General features: G+C 33.8%; 1 protein-coding gene across 3 annotated transcripts in view; it reads right to left on the bottom strand.

Annotated features, from left to right (window-relative positions):
* Positions 1–21,970, bottom strand: part of LOC149806222 (E3 ubiquitin-protein ligase TRAF7-like) — a 176,259-nt gene that overhangs the window by 41,592 nt on the left and 112,697 nt on the right. For all 3 annotated transcript variants that reach the window (XR_016419876.1, XM_089951173.1, XM_089951174.1), the window contains 3 exons: positions 21,374–21,496; positions 14,157–14,276; positions 11,446–11,562 (listed from right to left, as the gene is read on the bottom strand). Coding sequence is in view for 2 of the 3 variants with exons in the window: in XM_089951173.1 (XP_089807299.1) it covers positions 11,446–11,562; positions 14,157–14,276; positions 21,374–21,496 (360 nt within the window). In the remaining variant the exon portion in view is untranslated. The remainder of the gene's footprint in view (positions 1–11,445; positions 11,563–14,156; positions 14,277–21,373; positions 21,497–21,970) is intronic.

The raw sequence follows: 21,970 nt of genomic DNA, 5'->3' as shown, positions 1-21,970 counted from the left end.
ATTAAACTTTTTAAGAAAATACAGGTATTATTTCAAATTGGATGTGACAGAGCTATTAAATTGAATAATTAGACTCTATACTGACTGCCAACGAAGCCAAACTAGTACTAAATGAATCCCTTAGAATTGATATTCTATATCCACCTGATAATTGTGAAAATCAGGCATCTAGACTGGGATCAAACTAGGGTTAAAATATTCTGAGAATTTTCTTCTAACTCCAGAAAAAATGGGAAAAGTAAGTCACTTTAAGCAGAACTGAGTGGGAAACAGAAATTAAATTTTCATTCATAAAATCTATATTTATTGATTTAAAAAATAAAATATGACTAAAAATTGTCTTTACTGTGGTAACAGAAAGAAATAATATTGCATGATCTACTACAAAATGCTCTACTCATTTTTGAAATAAAGAATACAGCATTGCACAGTTAGTTTATAATGTTAAAAGAATGACAGTCCTTTAAATCAGTCTATTCCTGATAAAGGTGAAAAAATGATGTAATCAAAGTAATATTAGCATACATCATGTGAACAATTTTAGAGGCAGCATTTTCAGAAAAGAATTTTGCAAAACTATTTAAAATTATTTTAAAAAATTTATTTAATCGTTTGTAAGCTTGTCACTTAACAGTTTCATATTATTCTAATTTCTAATCAAGAAATAAAATTGTTTTCTTTGGAATAAACCGGATCTTAATGAAACAAAGAATATATACCTTTCTGAAGTATAGTAGGTTGTGACTGGATGTTATTCTATAGACAACTTTGCACAAGTCTTGCTATTCCCACAAGTATTTTAACGGTCATTTGGAATTTTAAACAATTGGAACTAGTAATTATCTATTTAAATTATGTCCTGTTTCATCAAGCCACACCAACTCATGAAACAACCAATGCAATGTGGTAGACAATTATTTTATGGGTGAAGATGGCATGCATGTTCATTAACAGACAACGATGAATGTGCCAAATATTAAATATGAATTGAATATTAAATCACAATGTCAAAATCTAGATAATGGAATCTCAGATCAAAGATAAACTGTGGCGGATATGACTCAAAGTTATATGACACTGTGTGCTATCTCCAAATTAGTCAGCAAAGTGTTAATTGCTAAGCATGTATTAAAAAAGGAGACTTCTCAGCTAAAAGAGCAAATCTGAGATTCATTCCACACAGCATCATGAATGATATCAGCATCAGTACCTCTGTGAATTTTCTGGTAAGCATCAACAAATGTTGCTAAAACTAACTCATTTCATGCACAAACTGTTTCAAAACCATTTCAACAGACATAGAATGGAACAAATCTCATTAAATAAATGCTAAAATAGGGCAATCTGATAAGATCAGATTTTCAATGCTGCCATGACCTGTGGAAGAGTCAATTTGTTTATTAAGAAGTGGTCCGGTTTTCTATTTGTCTATATTAAGCCATAATATAATTGCCTCTCTTTGATTTCTTTGCAGTATTAAAAATGGACTCTTCCAGAACTCAGGATAAACATGGCAGAAAACATGTACACAGACCAGTCTCTTTTCAGCATGTACTGAATGAATAGTTTTGTGCTGTATGTCAATATGAATTCTTTATTAATCATTCATGCACAAAATAATAAGGTAATTTTTGCTTCATTTCATGACACTGACATTAAAATTCAATAAGAACAGACATTGATATCATTTGTGATTATGTGGAGAATGAATTATAGTCACTTTTTGAACTCTACACCATCATAAAACCTAATCAAATAACGCTGCAGTTTCTTTTTCAATTGATCTATGTAACAATTCATGAACATCAATGGAATCTGATGCTTTTCTCAATTACCATGAACAGAACTGAATCCCATTCATCATGATAGGTATGAAAGGCAATAATATATTCAAGTATAATGTTTACTACATTGAGAGCTTTCCCTGTCTCCATTTAGTCTAAGATGCTTTACCTCAAAGGCTTCTAAATGAGAGTTCTTAAAAAAACAATGATCATATTCACAAAATAATTTATAAGAAGAAATCTGTTGAATGTTAATAACTCCCAAGACTCTTCAATACATCTTAAGATAATGTCTTGTTTCCTTCTCACACAACCCATAATGCAACCTAACAAAATAAACGCAAAATGACATACAACAATACATGGATAAAAAAGCATGTAACGTAACCCTTACCCACGTTAAAGGAATGTGAAAATTGACGAAATATATATTATATTTCTAGCAGTTCCACATCATGAGTAAGCGTTTACTGAATCAATAAATCAACGGATCTAACAATCTCAAGTGTCATGTCTGATTATTAAATAAAAGGGAATGATATCATTATCACTATGGCCACTGGAATCAGATGTATGTGTACCCCTATCACCATCAACATTATATAATCACCACTGTTATCACCATTATCTTCATCATGATCGCAACCACTGTCAAGATTGTTATAACCGTCTTCTTCATCATTAGTAATAGTAGTGGCAGTGGTAGTAGTAGTAGAGGTGGTAGTAGTAGTAGTAATAGATAAATAGTATTATTATTCAAATTCTGAAGAAAAGGTGGTACTTGTGGGGAGAGCTTGATTTTGCCTCTGTGTGTGTGTCTACAGTACAAGTCAACATGTTTGTTCATCTGTCTTACAGTATTTGGATTAAGAAACTTAACATTTGGGAATGACTGGTGATAATGTAGATGTGTACAATGGGTTGATTCATTTTAATGTCTCCAAATATAGTTGTATACAAAGGGTTCAATCATTTTAATGTCACCTAATGTAGATAGTTAAAAAGGTCAATTCATATTAATGTCTCCTAACGTAGATGTGAACAAAGGGTTCATTCCTTTTAGGAGAGATTAATATGGGTTAACTGATTTCAATATCTCTAATTTATATATGTACAAAGGGTTCATTCATTTAATGTCTCCTAATGTGGATGTGTACAAAGGTGAATTCATTTTAATGTCTCTAATGTAGATATGTACAAATTCCTTTTGATGTCTCCAATGTAGATATGTACAAATTCCTTTTGATGTCTTTAGTGTAGATATGTACAAATTCATTTTAATGTCTCTAATGCAGATATGTACAAATTCATTTTAATGTCTCTAATGTAGATAAGTACATATTGATTTTCATGTCTCTAATATAGATATGAACACATTCATTTTGATGTCTTTAATGTAGATATGTACAAATTCATTTAAATGTCTCTAGTGTTGATATGTACAAATTCATTGTGTCTCTAGTGTAGATTCATTTTAATGTCTCTAATGTAGATATGTACAAATTCATTTTAATGTCTCTAATGTAGATATATACAAATTCATTTTAACGTCTCAATGTAGATACGTACACATTCATTTTAAGGTCTCTAATGTAGATACGTACAAATTCATTTTAATGTCTCTAATGTATATGTGTACAATGGGTTCATTCTATTTAATGTCTCTAATGTAGATATGTACAAATTCATTTTAACGTCTCTAATGTATATGTGTACAAAGGGTTCATTCATTCTATTGTCTCTAATGTAGATATGTACAAATTCATTTTGATGTCTCTAGTGTAGATATGTACAAATTTGATTTTAATGTCTCTAATGTAGATATGTACAAATTCATTTTAATGTCTCTGATGTAGATATGTACAAATTCATTTTAATGTAGATACGTACATATTGATTTTCATGTCTCTAATATAGATATGAAGACATTCATTTTAATGTCTCTAATGTAGATATGTACAAATTCATTTTGATGTCTCTAGTGTAGACATGTACAAATTCAAATTAATGTCTCTAATGTAGATATGTACAAATTCATTTTAATGTCTCTAATGTAGATATGTACACAGGGTTCATTCATTTTAATGTATCTAATGTAGATATGTACAAATTCATTTTGATGTCTCTAATGTAGATGTGTACAAAGGGTTCATTCATTTTAATGTCTCTAATGTAGATATGTACAAATTCATTTTAATGTCTCTATAGTAGATATGTACAAATTCATTTTGATGTCTCTAGTGTAGATATGTACAAATTCAAATCAATGTCTCTAATGTAGATATGTACACATTCATTTTAATGTCTCTAATGTAGATACGTACACAGGGTTCATTCATTTTAATGTCTCTAATGTAGCTATGTACAAATTCATTTTGATGTCTCTAATGTAGATGTGTTCAAAGGGTTCATTCATTTTAATGTTTCTAATGTAGATATGTACAAATTCATTTTAATGTCTGTAATGTAGATATGTCCAAATTCTTGTCTTTGATGTCTCTAGTGTAGATATGTACAAATTCAAATTAATGTCTCTAATGTAGATATGTACAAATTCATTTTGAAGTCTCTAGTGTAGATATGTACAAATTCAAATTGATGTCTCTAATGTAGATATGTACAAAATTCATTTTGATGTCTTTAGTGTAGATATGTATAAATTCATTTTAATGTCTCTAATGCAGATATGTACAAATTTATTTTAATGTCTGTAATGTAGACATGTACACATTCATTGTAATGTCTCTAATGTAGATATGTACAAATTTATTTAATGTCTCTAACATAGATGGGTACAAAGGGTTAATTCATTTTAATGTATCTAATGGAGATGTGTACAAATTCATTTTGATGTCTCTAGTGTAGATATGTACAAATTCATTTCAATGTCTCTAATGTAGATATATACAAATTCATTTTAATGTCGTTAATGTAGATGGGTACAAAGGGTTAATTCATTTTAATGTCTCTAATGTAGTTATGTACAAATTCATTTTAATGTCTCTAATGTAGGTATGTACAAATTCATTTCAATGTCTCTAATGCAGATATGTACAAATTAATTTTAATGTCTCCAATGTAGATATGAACAAATTTATGTTAACGTCACTAATGTAGATATGTACAAATTGATTTTTGACGTCTCTAATGTATATATGTACAAATTCATTTTAATGTCTCTAATGTAGATATGTACAAATTAATTTTAATGTCTCTAATGTAGATATGAACAAATTTATGTTGACGTCACTAATGTAGATATGTACAAATTGATTTTGATGTCTCTAATGTATATATGTACAAATTCATTTTAATGTCTTCTAAAGACAAAACTTGGTACATGTAATGCCTATTGTACTAAACATGAAAGGAATAAATCAGTGAATAATGTATAGTGTTATGACTCTATGGTCTTAAACTAAGTAACAGAAAAAAAACCAACATGTTCAGTAAAATTCAACAAATAATTTATTTCCCTAGAACACAAAGTAAAATTTTAAAGAATCTTACAGCATTATGAATTAAATCCTGAATGATCCTATTAGTTCTATCGCAAGTCCAAAATATAAAGTGTTTGGAATGAATTCCAGTATGGAAAGTGCTGATGTGTCAGTAGCCATGAATGTGGCAATTTTGTCAACAGTCTTGATTTATCATAATGATATAATCTAGAATAACCTTGAATGAATTCAAAATAATGCCAAACTAATGATCTAGTTCAAAAGACAATGAGCACTTTGTAATTCAAAAGAATAATTTAAATAAATAAATCCTCTCAAATGATAACTGAACACAACTAAAAGACTGATTCCACTAGACATGTCAAAATAAGAATGAATAGTATTGATCTAAACCAACCTTATATAGAAAACTAAGACACAATAAGATGATCAGTATGTGGGTCATTTTCCCATCAAAGTCATAAACATGTTTGCCTCTAGAACATTCAAAATTTCTATAAAAAAACCCAACAAACTAGACATGAATCAAACATCAGTAAACAGCCTATTTATAATTCACAAATAAGCTGGTACACCCTCTCTAGAACCATCTAAGGTCAAACAGCTATGTAAACATGTTTACTAAACACACAAAAAACCCACTATATTATGTACAAACCCATAAATATGGACAAATATTAGCTTGTAATATATTCTCTACAAATGATCATTAGCTTAAAATATAATATGCAATCATGAACAAAATTTAAATGCTTAATAAAGATATACTTAAGAGGAAACAAAGCTGATGATGCCAATGATGATAATGATGGAAATAAAACCCAAGACCGTATCATCATAATGAAATCATATCATGACTTTTCTGAATAATGTGAATAAATAAACAAATACATACAACTAATTTAACAAAGTGGGATTCAATACAACACTGCTACAACAACTCTGCAAATATCCATATTCCCCAAGTGGGATTCCGTCCAATGATTCTACAACAGCTCTACAAATATCTACTACCCTAAGTGGGATTCAATGCAACACCTCTAAAACAACTCTACAAATATCCATATTCCCCAAGTGAGATTCAATCAAACATATCTACAACAATTCTACAAATATCCCTATTCTCCAAGTGAGATTCAATCCAACACATCTACAACAGCTCTATGAATATCAATATTCACCCAGGTGGAATTCAATGCAACACCTCTACAACAACTCTTCAAATATCCCATTTCCCCAAGTGGGATTCAACGCAACACCTCTATAACAGTTTTACAAATATCACTATTACCCAAGTGTGATTCAATCCAATGCCTCTACAATGACTCTACAAATATCCCGATTCCCCAAGAGGGATTCAATCCAACACCTCTACAATTATCACTATTCCTCAAGTGAGATTCAACCCAACACTTCTACAACAACTCTACAAATATCCCCCATTCCCCAGGTGGGATTCAATGCATCACCACTACAATAACTCTACAAATATCCATATTCCCCAAGTGGGATTCAATCCAATGATTCTACAACAGCTCTATAAATATTCCTTTCCCGCAAGTCTGATTTAATACAGCACCTCTACAACAACTCAACAAATATCCCTATTCCCCAAGTGGGATTCAATCCAATGCCTCTACAACAACTCTACAAATATCCCTATTGCCCAAGTGGGATTTGCTCCAACACCTCAACAAATATCCCTATTCCCAAAGAGGTATTCAATCATACACATCTACAATTATCCATATTCCCCCAGTGGGATTCAATGCAACACCTCTACAATAACTTTACAAATATCCATATTCCCCAAGTGGGATACAATCCAATGATTCTACATCAGCACTACAAATATCCCTTTAACCCAATTTGGGTTCAATACAACACCTCTACAAATGTCCCTATTCCCCAAGTGGGAATCAATCCAACATATCTAAAACAACTATACAAATATCCCTATTCCACAAGTAGGAATCAATCCAACTCATCTACAACAATTCTACAAATATACCAATTCCCCAAGTGGGATTCAATGCAACACCTCTACAATAACTTGACAAATATCCATGTTCCCCATTTGAGATCAAATCCATTGCCTCTACAACAGCTCTACTAAGATCCCTATTCCCCAGGTTGGATTCAATACAATACCTCTATAACTCTATAAAAAGCCCTATTTCCCAAGTGAGATTCAATCTAACATCTCTAGAACTCTACAAATATCCCTATTCCCCAAGTAGGATTCAATGCAACAACTCTGTAAAACTCTACAAATAACCCTCTTCCCCAAGTTTAATTCAATCAAACATATCTACAGGAACTCTACAAATATCCCTATTCCCCAAGTGGGATTCAATGAAATGCCTCTACAACAACTCTACCAATATCAGTATTCGCCAACTGGGATTGAATCCAACACCTCTACAAACATCCCCATTCCCAAAGTGGGATTCAATCCAACACATCTACAATTATCCCTATTCCACAAGTGAAATTCAATCCAACACTTCTACAACTCTACAAATAGCCCTATTCTCCAAGTGGGATTTAATGCAACACTTCTACAGTAACTCTACAAATATCCATATTCCCCAAGTGGGATTCAATCTAATGATTCTACAACAGCTAAACAAATATCCCTTTACCCCAAAGTTTGATTCAATACAACACTTCTACAACAACTCTACAAATATCCCTATTGCCCAAGTGGGATTCAATCCAATGCCTCTACAACAACTCTACAAAAATCCCTATTCCCAAAGAGGGATTCAATCCAACACCTCTACAATTATCCCTATTCCCCAAGTGAGATTCAATCCAACACTTCTACAACAACTCTACAAATATCCCTATTCCCCATGTGGGATTCAATGCAATACCTCTACAAATATCCATTTTCCCCAAGTGGGATTGAATTCAATGATTCTACAATTGCTCTACAAATATCCGTTTTCCCACAAGTCTGATTCAATACAACACCTCTACAACAGGTCTACAAATATCCCTATTCCCCAAGATGGATTCAATACAACACCTGTACAACTCTACAAATATCCCTATTCCCCAAGTGGGATTCAATACAACACCTGTACAACTCTACAAATATCCCTATTCCCCAAGTGGGATTCAATCCAACATTTCTGCAACAACTCTACAAATACCCCTATTGCCTAAGTGGTATTCAATCCAAAGCCTCTACAACAACTCTACAAATATCCCTATTCCCCAAGAGGGATGAATCCAATGATTCTAAAACAGCTCGCCAAATATCCCTATTCCCCAAGTTGGATTCAATACAACACCTCTACAACTCTACTAATATCCCTATTCCCCAAGTGAGATTCAATCCAACACCTCTATAACAACTCTACAAATATCCCTATTGTCCAAGTGGGATTGCATCGAACACCTCTACAAGAACTCTACAAATGTCCTTATTCCCCAAGTGGGATTCAATCCAACACTTCTACAACAACTCTACAAATATCCCTATTCCCCATGTGGGATTCAATGCAATACCTCTACAAATATCCATTTTCCCCAAGTGGGATTGAATCCAATGACTCTACAATTGCTCTACAAATATCCGTTTTCCCCCAAGTCTGATTCAATACAACACCTCTACAACAGGTCTACAAATATCCCTATTCCCCAAGTTGGATTCAATACAACACCTGTACAACTCTACAAATATCCCTATTCCCCAAGTGGGATTCAATCCAACATTTCTACAACAACTCTACAAATATCCCTATTGCCTAAGTGGTATTCAATCCAAAACCTCTACAACAACTCTACAAATATCCCTATTCCCCAAGAGGGATTGAATCCAATGATTCTAAAACAGCTCTACAAATTTCCCTTTTCCCCAAGTTGGATTCAATACAACACCTCTACAACTCTACTAATATCCCTATTCCCCAAGTGAGATTCAATCCAACACCTCTATAACAACTCTACAAATATCCCTGTTGTCCAAGTGGGATTGCATCGAACACCCCTACAAGAACTCTACAAATGTCCTTATTCCCCAAGTGGGATTCAATGCAATACCTCTACAAATATCCATTTTCCCCAAGTGGGATTGAATCCAATGATTCTACAATTGCTCTACAAATATCCGTTTTCCCCCAAGTCTGATTCAGTACAACACCTCTACAACAGGTCTACAAATATCCCTATTCCCCAAGTTGGATTCAATACAACACCTGTACAACTCTACAAATATCCCTATTCCCCAAGTGGGATTCAATCCAACATTTCTACAACAACTCTACAAATATCCCTATTGCCTAAGTGGTATTCAATCCAAAACCTCTACAACAACTCTACAAATATCCCTATTCCCCAAGAGGGATTGAATCCAATGATTCTAAAACAGCTCTACAAATTTCCCTTTTCCCCAAGTTGGATTCAATACAACACCTCTACAACTCTACTAATATCCCTATTCCCCAAGTGAGATTCAATCCAACACCTCTATAACAACTCTACAAATATCCCTATTGTCCAAGTGGGATTGCATCGAACACCTCTACAAGAACTCTACAAATGTCCTTATTCCCCAAGTGGGATTCAATCCAACACTTCTACAACAACTCTACAAATATCCCTATTCCCCATGTGGGATTCAATGCAATACCTCTACAAATATCCATTTTCCCCAAGTGGGATTGAATCCAATGACTCTACAATTGCTCTACAAATATCCGTTTTCCCCCAAGTCTGATTCAATACAACACCTCTACAACAGGTCTACAAATATCCCTATTCCCCAAGTTGGATTCAATACAACACCTGTACAACTCTACAAATATCCCTATTCCCCAAGTGGGATTCAATCCAACATTTCTACAACAACTCTACAAATATCCCTATTGCCTAAGTGGTATTCAATCCAAAACCTCTACAACAACTCTACAAATATCCCTATTCCCCAAGAGGGATTGAATCCAATGATTCTAAAACAGCTCTACAAATTTCCCTTTTCCCCAAGTTGGATTCAATACAACACCTCTACAACTCTACTAATATCCCTATTCCCCAAGTGAGATTCAATCCAACACCTCTATAACAACTCTACAAATATCCCTATTGTCCAAGTGGGATTGCATCGAACACCCCTACAAGAACTCTACAAATGTCCTTATTCCCCAAGTGGGATTCAATCCAACACTTCTACAACAACTCTACAAATATCCCTATTCCCCATGTGGGATTCAATGCAATGCCTCTACAAATATCCATTTTCCCCAAGTGGGATTGAATCCAATGATTCTACAATTGCTCTACAAATATCCGTTTTCCCCCAAGTCTGATTCAGTACAACACCTCTACAACAGGTCTACAAATATCCCTATTCCCCAAGTTGGATTCAATACAACACCTGTACAACTCTACAAATATCCCTATTCCCCAAGTGGGATTCAATCCAACATTTCTACAACAACTCTACAAATATCCCTATTGCCTAAGTGGTATTCAATCCAAAACCTCTACAACAACTCTACAAATATCCCTATTCCCCAAGAGGGATTGAATCCAATGATTCTAAAACAGCTCTACAAATATCCCTATTCCCCAAGTTGGATTCAATACAACACCTCTACAACTCTACAAATATCCCTATTCCCCAAGTGAGATTCAATCCAACACCTCTATAACAAGAAAATGAGCCCCTCAAATATCCATGTATCTAAACAACTAATAGCTTTATCAGTGTCAATACAGTAAATTGTTAGGCATGCTTCAATGGCAAAACTGGGCAAACACTGGATGGATTAAAACTAGGCGAAGTTACTACAGAGGGCATCAGATGTGAATATAGATATACTTATAACATTAGTCTTATCATTACTGAACATTGGTGAGTAGCTGAGCTTCTTGTTTTTAACATACTAATGCTTATAAGCAGGTTTTTCTCCAATTATAAACCGTCTTATAAATCTGTTCAGTTTTCAGAGTGAAAGGAAATCAAGCACTGTGAATTCATTTACATTGATGGGTTGGAGGTTCAATTGATTCCACACAAGGATTATTGTTCAATGGTTCTTGAAATTTGTGGTTTGTAGCAAGCTCAAATTCCATGAAGGTTAGATGACCAAGAAAAGAGTGAATTCACAGTAGAACACATAGACAGGCAGATATTGTATATCAATGTTTTATATTATTAAGTAACTGAAATAAGCTATTACATTTACCTTGATAGTTTGATATGAGCCACTGTACAGGTGGTTCTGTGTGGCCACCAGTGCCCGAACCCAATGGTTTAACCCTGTCAACTCACACTTCAATTCATGTGTATGTACATCCCAGACCTATATATGCAGTGAAAGACAAAAAAAAAAGGTAAATGCTAAATACAGTTGTGCTAAAAACTAGGCAAATGTGTTGACATGTATGTAGTTCTGTTAAACTTGAGAAACCAATATGATCAGGTGCTACAATATATACGTATGAAAGTGCATGCAAATGAGACAGACTTAAGGATGGATGAAAATAAGACAACAAAAAGATAACTGATACAATAACAAACATAATGATAAACTCAAATATTTCTCCTACAAAATACTAGGGCCAAATAATACTAATCTTCATAACATCAAAATCTATGATGGCAATATCTTCTTAAAATGAAAGCTCAAGTAATAGCATATATTACAAGCACTCACCACTCAGTTTATCTATTAAAACAAAACATCACTACTAAATTTCCCTTGATTAGAAGAACTCACTACCCAGTTTATCTAAATGGTCTTACAAGAACTCACTACCCAGTTTATCTAAATGGTCTTATAAGAACTCACTACCCAGTTTATTTAAATGGTCTTTTAAGAACTCACTACCCAGTTTATCTAAATGGTCTTATAAGAACTCACTACCTAGTTTATCTAAATGGTCTTACAAGAACTCACTACCCAGTTTACCTACATGGTCTTATGAAAACTCACAACCCAGTTTAAACAGATACAAACAAAAGGTCTTGCAAGAATTCATCACCCAATTTATCTATACAATCAATAGGTCTTGGGAGACCTCACCACCCAGTTACTTTATACAAACAAAAGGTCACTACACCTTTTCCCCTTGATAACTAGAAAGCAAAGGGGTCCATTAACTAGCAAGTGATGTGGTCCATTAACATTGACTGTGGAATAGGCAAAGATGCATGAAAGCAATGGGGTCCATTAGCTAGCAAGTGATGTGGTCCATTAACATTGACTGGAATAGGCAAGATGCATGAAAGCAATGGGGTCCATTAACTAGCAAGTGATGTGGTCCATTAAAATTGACTGGAATAGGCAAGATGCATGAAAGCAATGAAGACTCAGATTCTGCTTAAAGTAAAGAGGCACAAGTGAATTATAATCTCAATTCTTGAACCCACATATTCATCTAATGGATTATAATATTTATGGGTGTTAGATTTTAAAAAGCTAAATAAAGTTAATAATTGAGGACAGCCTCTTGATCATAATAAAAGTTGCCATGCAGTACTCACATATTCATGTATCAGTAAAGTTGGAGTTGCTTCCCATTTAGGGCAAGAACACATGTATCCATGGCAAGCAAACACCAATAAATTAAAACTTCATAGCTAGAATTTCACTCAAACTGCCAGGGCCAAAGCCATTGATATGTCTGCACATGATGATTCCTCTAGATAGTAATTTTAAAAGTCATTTTGTTCATAGCACTTAGCAATGACTACATACAATCCTATATCATTTCTATTAACTAAAACAGTCAACGCACAATGGTAGTTCCATATTCCCAAAACACTCAGGATTGGAGAAAAAAATAATCAAATGAAAAAAAGAGAAAAGACCAACAATTTATTACAACTTGCAAGTTTAGTTTTGAATGTATCATTGCAAATTTTGCAGAACAATTTACAAATAAGGCAAAAGCAACAACTTGGGTGAGGGCTATAATGTGTAATTTTATAAAGAAATTAGGCTGATGCTACACATGGATACTACTGTGATGTCAGCACCTTTCATGTATTGTAATTGATTCAGAACATTAACTGTTAATTAGTTTGTCTTATGATTCCATATGACCAATAATTTTTCAACACCCGTCAAAATAAATGTAGCTTTGCCACAAAGTAAGCACTTAATCAGGTGCAACTGATAATGTTTGCAGGCATAGCAATGACAGTCAATTTTTACTCTCTTCTCATTTGATTAAATGAGGGCATGTGACACTTTGACTAACTACAACGAAACCAAATTAGAAAGTAAAACACGAATTCCACTCCACAAGACTTCTTCAACTTAAATTTATTCCTTACAGGGCTGCTATCTCTAGGCATTTCTAAACATTTTCACTGATCAATATTTCACTGCATATGATTTTTAAAAAAATTTGTGAAGATGCTGATTTAAAATGAACACATAATAGTTTCTATTTTCATTGATAAAACAAGTGATATATCATGCTTTCATTAACCAATTTCGATCAAGATTCTATCAATTGTGTTTTCTATATAAAAAAATTAATCCACACCTGCCTCTGTGTTATAAGCAAGTTAGCAAACTATCAGTTTATGCTAAAATGAAGGAGCTTAACATTTCAATGAAAGACTTCTAGAAAGTTGATTTTATAATTACGCTACAGCTAATAATCATGCTTGAAATAATGCACTGGTTCACAGATTCTCCTATCTTTTATGGCGATATGATACAGATCCAACCATAAAAGTCTATTCTTATTATTCAATAGAAATATTCAAAACCAATTCAATAAATCCAATTCACTGGTAAAGTTGAATTTTAAATCACTTTCAATGATCTGTTGCTACTTATGATGTCATGGCTGGATAAGGTGAGATAAATCAACTAGACAGTACTATATATATATATGTGTGTGTGTGTGTGTGTGTGTGTGTGATGGAAATATTTACTACCTTGATGACTTTGAGAGAACCACTGAACAACATGTTTTTGGCTGATGTTAATGTACACACTGGGTTATCATGGGCTTCTATTACTTTTATTTTCTCAAAATCACCCATTATATTCCAGATCTGCAAAAATACAAAGATTGAAGACAATAAATACATATTAATTTATAGCTTCTTAAAAAATTAAGGGCTGTTCCAGAAAAACATATACCCCCTGGGGGGAAGGCACTTTCAAATTCAACCAACCCACAACAGAAGCAATTTAAAAAAATTATGATCCACCGTCAGATGTGTTTTAATCGAGAAATACTGTCCCCTACTGAAGTATATTTTTTTAACATAATTTCTGGCTATGGGTTAGTGGGCGGTAGAAGTGATTTTAATATTGGGTTGGGGACAGAAGCGATTTAAATGACAGCTGGCTGGAGATAATCTATTGAATTCATGTATATCATATAATCTACTGCATATTTTTATTTGTATTCATTCATTATAATCAGTCTTTTGTCCTCTTGTTTGTTTGTCTGTCAGCCAAGTATGTCTCTGATACTGTGAAATCACAGATTTTCATGGTGGCTTATTATTTGTAGATGTCATTGATCAGTCCCTTAATACCTACTAATTTAACATCCATGAATACAGATTTTATAATAGATATTTCTATTCTAATACAGAAATCATGAATTTGTATCCTTACTAAACTCTGTGTTTCCTAAAGTGATCACTATGTCTTGCTATTTTTCTTTGTTCTTAGGCATGCTGCTTTTGATTAGAATAATAGTTAAATCTTGTATTGCTTTAACTGTGTGGTCAGATTCTATGATTCATTGTTATTATTTTTTCAATAAATGTTTTGGCAAACTTATATGATTTGTCAGAAAAAAAACCAATGATGCCTGTGGAAGTGATGTGGCATCATTTGTCTACTTTTACACTATATCATTTCTTGTAAGAACATCTTTTTCAGTTACCGATGTCTTATTTTTATGCCTTGTTGCAAGACTAATATAAAGTTATAAAAAAACATAGCAAGTCAAACATTTTTATATCATAGATTTAAAAATATGGATGAAAGTCAAGGAATCATTTTTCCCAGAGCACTCATAAAATCAATGTCATTGCAGTTAACTGTATTGTCAATAGCATCATAATCATCACTGATGGCCTAGCAGTAACATTCTGCACTTTCAATCCAGTTGTCACAGGTTCTATCTCCTACTTCTAGTCTTTCATATGAGACATACCTATGGCCTGAGGGGCTTTCATGGCAGAGTGGTTTAAGATGCTTGTCTTGTGATACAGAACTGAGGGGCTTCCATGGCAGTGGTACAAGATGCTTGTCATGTGATTACTTGCCTCCAATGTGCTAATGAGAATGTTGCCAGTTACTTGTGGAAGGTCAGTGGTTCTACATAAGTGGTGTTTGGTGTCTCAAAAGGACTTGGATTTTCTTCAGCAGTAAAGCTGGCTGCCATATATAGTCTTTTGGGGTTCTTCCTCCACCTAATATATTGTAAAAAAAATCACCCAAAAACCCCAAATCAAGCCACACTGAATCAACCAACTAATCAACTGTGGCAACAGCAGCAAAGGTACTAGTCAATCATTTTTGCCACAGCTGTATGAGTTCATAACTTTTGACTCAAGTAATTTTTGTAGACCTTAGAATATCGTCAATTATGCCTTTCTGACAGTTACCTAAAAGTCATCATCAGTTGGTGCAAATGGAATTTTCATGGTGAGCATATGAGATGGAAAAGTCTTGAGCAATCCTGCATCCCATACTGCCGAAAAGTTTACATTTTAGCTCACTTAAATTTTCTCTTAACAATGTTCATTGTTCCAACTAGAACTGTTATAACTTATTCAAGCTATATTCACCAATATCTGATGATATGCATCTGTAATAAATATTTGTAACAAAGTATGAGAATGCATCAATGTTTTTCAATGATGCATTTGAATTGAGCGACAACCACAATCAACAAACCAAGAAATAAAATTATTCACATCTCTCAGGCAGAAGTAGGGTATAAACATAATCTGCCAAAAGATTTTTAAATTTTTAAATTTGCCAAATATTTTTTCCAACCATACTGATTCAGTGGACGTATCACCAGAATGGACAAAAACAGACCAGAAGGTTAAAATCAATTTGATACATCTTTTAAGTAGCTAAATTTATATTGGTTTAGTTAACTGTACACCCTTTATTGTCTTCCTTTTGATGAAATTTCTTACTGAAGCTAAGAAAATAATGTTGCACACATAAAAAAAGAGGCACACTTCTACTCATTATTGTTTTTATTATACTTCTCCATTCCAGCCTGTTCTTATGATCTTCTCCCCCCACATACTGTTTGTCTTGTTTCTGATATGTATCTAAATTTCTCACTTACTTTTCCTACTACCATACAAATGTTCTGTGAATATGCATATCAGTGTGAAACACAATGGGGAGACTAAATCCAAGATTGAAAACCTCTACATTTCTGGATGTATTCTGCTTGGATTCCACATTTCTGCACAAAACTCAAGAGTTCAGGACTCTGCACTAATTTAGTTCCCACTGTGCAAACACCACGATATTAAAATTCAGTAACTTAAAATTTTGAGTGCTCATGATCAAATTTATATCAGTATAGACACATCTATGACGACAGCTTTTGTGCAGAAAAAAAAACATAACAGCCGCACCATTTTCTGGATCTATACAAATTTGAAATGTGTGCTTTCAATACTGCACCAAAGAGTCAGCTGCTGATTTCAGCAACGAGTCGTCCAATCTTGGGTCTGTAAAGGGATGGAAATTATGTTAATTAAACAATGTCCCTCACTTTTTTCAGTTACAAGTAGGACAAGCTCTCAAAAGATATTTTTTACTAAAATCTTACTTTCATTATCAACCAATCAGGGACAGTCAAACACATATATACTCTATTTTATCTTCACTGATTTATAGTATGGTTCTCGTTCTTTCACATCTGAAGTAATGTGAGTCCTTGAACAACTCTCAATGGTTGTAAGCCTTTTTCGACCATGCTGAATGGACACAATGTAAGATAATGTTCAAGTAACAGAAATACCATGGGATAACCAGAGACCAATAAAACTGAATAGTCAAATTATCTCCTCTGCAGGGATGCTACCAGGATTTCAGGATGTACTCTAAGTTTTGTGTGTGTGATCTCCAATGAGGAAGTGGTGGTGGTGGGAATAGCCATTGTTAAATATCTCCCTAACGCTTAAATATCTGTCACTCTTTCTTACTGTTCCACTCTGTTACAGCTCTACTGAAATCAAAATTCTCGAAGAGATGTCATCTCTAGTTGTATAGCGATTATTACTGTGATGTCATTGGGCATGGTCACGTGGTTGTGGTGGGGTCTTGGTTGGGATGGCATAAAGAATATAGGCTTACTCCATATCTGACAGCTAATTATGATGTTGTCAAAAGAATTAAAAAATTTCTAGCAATTCAGTTGGACTTGGATACTTGATTCATAGTCAATGAACAGGTTCTAAAATTGATGTGTTTATTTTGGAGCTATGTTCCTCCATCACATTCAAGATTTGGATATACCAAAGGTGAAATTGGTACAGTTGCATCCTAAACTACTATCGTGGCTACTTCAATGTTATTTAATGTGAGACTTTAATGCAAGAACTCATAGCTTCAGTGATTTTTGGGTTAAAAAAATTAATTTCTTCTTGAACAACTCAATTTGGTGCAGATTACATTGTTTTTTAATGATACGGTGAGAATTCTTGATGTGTAAAAATTGTGCAAGAAATGAACAACATCAGATCAGAAAATTACTACTACTGGGAAAATACTGATAGGAATATACAGAAATAATGATATAATTATTTAAGTAGAATATATGGTGACAATACGAGCGCTAGTTCTACAACTTTGTGCAAAATACATCTTGTACGACTATTCTGTTGTTTCTAACAGCACTGTAATATGGCAATAATTTCTGTCCACTTTTTACTTTAATCCCTTGCTAATTAATAGTTTTAGATTTTACAACACTAAGCACATTTTACCTTTTGACAATAACACATCATTACAAATATTTAGATTGCAAGAAAATAGAAGTTACAATTTTATTAAAAGCACTGGTACCAGTAAGACTAAAGGAGATGGTAAAAGAAAAGAATCAGGATGAACAGATTAGTAGTGTAGTAAAGAATCCATATATCAGAATGACATCAAGTATTTTTTCATCATCAGTTAATGATACTGCTTAAAAATGTATTGTACTAGATAAAAGACTTTTTTAGTTATCCATTTTGCAATACAAATACCAAATGATGGCTTGGAACTAAGTGCCAAAAGGTCTGCAGAAAATACCATCATGATCAAAATATACATACAAAGAACCGAACACAAACAGGACAAATTTTATCCATCTTGCTTTGAGTTTACACAGATCAGGCAGTTTCTTATGTTTAATATCATTTAATTTTTGCAGAGAGAGAGCATGTACATCATTTGGTCATACATCTGCATGATATAAAAGTTTGTCTTTTTATTCTTTTGTTGCTCAGTGGTTCTGCCAACTTGAGATCTACACACACTTAATTATGTTGGATGGGGATTCTCTGATGTTCCCTATGAGCATTAATCTGTTAATTGTATCTGAACTTAATATGATCCTCCTCCTCTGTGTACGAATATTATTCTGTGCTGTGAACTCCTTTCATTGCCTGCTGTCTGAAATGCATATGAATAACTAGCTTGAACAAGTTACTGTTCTTTATGGTTGTGCAATTTTCAACATCTCACATGTATGGCCCCATGGGTATTCTCTCTTGGATATCTCTGTTCCAAAAAGAAAAGTTTTGAACCAGAGGCCTCGTTAGGATTTTAAAACTAAGAGTCCATGGCTCCCATTTTGGTAAAAATATGAGTCCCATCTGGAAAAGCTGCAGTCCCCTTTCAGAAAACTATGCCAATTATAAGAACTATTGGTTGCCATAGAGTTTAATTTCTACATTCTTTATAACACTGACACAGCTCTTGCTTGTCCATCAGAGTGAGTCTGAATTTTTTTGATCCAAAGAAGGTCTTATTCAAAGCACTAAGCTAGGCATCACACACGTTCTTACACTTGGCTAGTGTCCCTTCCAAACTATCAGTTCTAGCAACTTTAGCACTCTCCTGAATCTCACAATCTTCGTCAGTTTGCCGTTGAACCCCAAAATACTCATTCAAGTCTATGTCTCAACATGTCATGATTCCGAGGTCACATGCACTGCTTATTCCGTTACATTCGGAAATGAACACTAAAGTTGTTTATTTGATGTACTGTTATAAATGACCACATGTACATCTCTGGGTATTTCTGCCTCTGAATTCAAGCACTGTAAATATCAGTAGATTTTCCTATCCAGCTGCCAGTCAAAGCCTTTGATCTCACAGCTTAGCTACTGCAGCATGTTCTTTTGATGTACTCTTATAATGGTGATGACCGGTGGGGGGGCTTTCAACCACTAAATTCTGTCATTGTAAATATCATCACAGCTAACTGATCAACACATTTTCCCACTATGCAGGTGACTGAAGCAGGACTGGCAAGTCTTTGAATTTTACCGCCCACCTAAATAAAAATAAAAATTGCCGTCCAAATACGCGTGATTATAAGCATTTCCGAGACCTCTGTCAGTTTTCACTAACATGAACCCTGCCAAAGATTCACTTCGTTGAATCAGTGTTTTGCTGCCTCTTATGCCAGATTTATCTCTTCCATAATGCTGTATTAGGTTTTTAAGTCTAACATTCCCATAGTCTGCTTGTTTAGACATGGGTATATTTAATAAATATAACCGGCATATTGTCCATCCAACACGTACATCGGACTCGCAATCAACATCAATTTTGGGCTCAAAATCACACACTGGTATTTCCAGTGACATTTTCCAATGTCCAACAGACCGATATACATGAAATTCATTGTCATCATAGCTATCACCAGCCAGTATTTGCCGACTGAAAACGTCTGAAGACAAACCGTGTTGTGATTCAACCATTTTGGTTTCCTGTGTGGCCCTTATTGGAAACACGCATTTGTAAAACTTCCACGATGAAAGTAAGGCTAAAGCTCCATAAAATGCATGTTGAAGGATCAATTAACGAATCAAATTTAGTTCAACAGCCATTCATGTCAAACCGAAGTATCCAGATATCTGGATGTCGCATCAAGCGCTGTAAGAAAGTTGCAGCAGCGCGAATTACGTTGCGAAATGCACTTTTAAAGTTAAAGTTAAAAGTTTAATAAAAATTGCATACTGCGCAAAGCACATTTTTTTTATATTTGCGGCATTGACATAATTTGCCAAACACGTATCACTGCTTTAAAAGTACACGAATTCGTACAAATTACGTGCACTCGCGTGTACTGGCATCATTTTCTGACCCAATGTTTTATTCATGTTAGACCGCTAGGAGGGGGGTAGATGTGATTTTAAATATATATTCTTTTTTCTTTCTTCTTCTTTCTGAAATTCCACCAGCGATTTCTCATTCTGTTAGCACAATCCACAACAGAAGTGCTTTTCCTAACCAACCTTCCACTGTCAGAATCAAAAGAGTTCAAAACACAACCTCCTATAGAAGTTATTTTGAAGTGCCGTCCCCGGGGGGATACATGTTTTACTGGAACAGCCCTAACAGAAAACAATTTTAGCTATCAAGGGAGACAACTAATGATTCTGCAGCTTCTGAATGTAAATTGGCAATGGTCTTTTAATAGCTAGCATGAGTGTATGATATGTACAAAAACATTTTTTCTTCGTAAATTCTAAATATTGATTTGAAAAATTAAAGTATCCAATTAATGTAATACTTCAATATTTTTAAGTGCCGTGATTTCCAAGATTTGTGTTCATGACTCCATTCTATTCAGCTATTGAGGCTATAGGCAAGAAAAGGGCTTTTCAAGAATACTAGGTAAATTTATTAAATGATAAAAATATGTTAATTATTAATTTATGATGGAGATTTTAATGAATCTGAAAATAATCTGTCTCATTATGGCTCTGGTTAAATAAGAAAGGAAAGGTGCACGCAAAGCAATACCACACTGACTTTTAACTTAAAACAATGTAAGAAATATGTGGTGATACATGGAAATACTGTGTCAAAATCAACACAATAACTATAAGCAGAGAAAAAATAATGTTGTCTTGCATGCAGTTGGGATGATACTTACTATAATATTACAGTCTTGAGATCCACTGTATAATTTATTACCATAAGTACATAGTGCTAATACAATTCCAGAGTGACCTTCCAGAGTTTTTAGGCACTTATACGTACTCCCTGTGTCCCAGACCTGATAATAAAAAAAATATGCATATATATTCGTGACCAAAAGAAAGAATGCATGGCAAAAGAATGCCAATGAAATAGCAAGAGGACAAAAAGCATATTATATAGAAGATAACATTTAAAAAGTTAAAGATGTATTTTAATTTACAATCTAATTTAAAAATATAAAATATTTCACAAATATCAGATCAGAAAACACTTTAGAAAATGAAAATAACATGCCTCAGTGATCAATCATGAAGTTATATAGCCAAATTATGTCCAATCCCACTTAGATAATCCATCAAATAGAATTATTCCATAAGTGGCATGATAGCTTGCAATATTTTGTTCAGTTGAACATCTTTCTTTTTGGAAGCTTCTGGCTGATGGATTCTGGACAATGGCATTCATTTTCTATTTCATCATGGTCTTGCTCTAGGTGGAAATTCTTGATCAACTTAAATAAGGGAAAAGTGATTGCAAACAACGGTTTGTT

The sequence above is a fragment of the Sinohyriopsis cumingii genome, chromosome 2 (assembly GCF_028554795.1).
Source record: "Sinohyriopsis cumingii isolate HCF-2022 chromosome 2, ASM2855479v2, whole genome shotgun sequence".
Classification (NCBI taxonomy): Eukaryota; Metazoa; Mollusca; class Bivalvia; order Unionida; family Unionidae; genus Sinohyriopsis; species Sinohyriopsis cumingii.
Note: the sequence above shows the minus strand (reverse complement) of the source record. Positions and strands in the feature narration are given on the sequence as shown.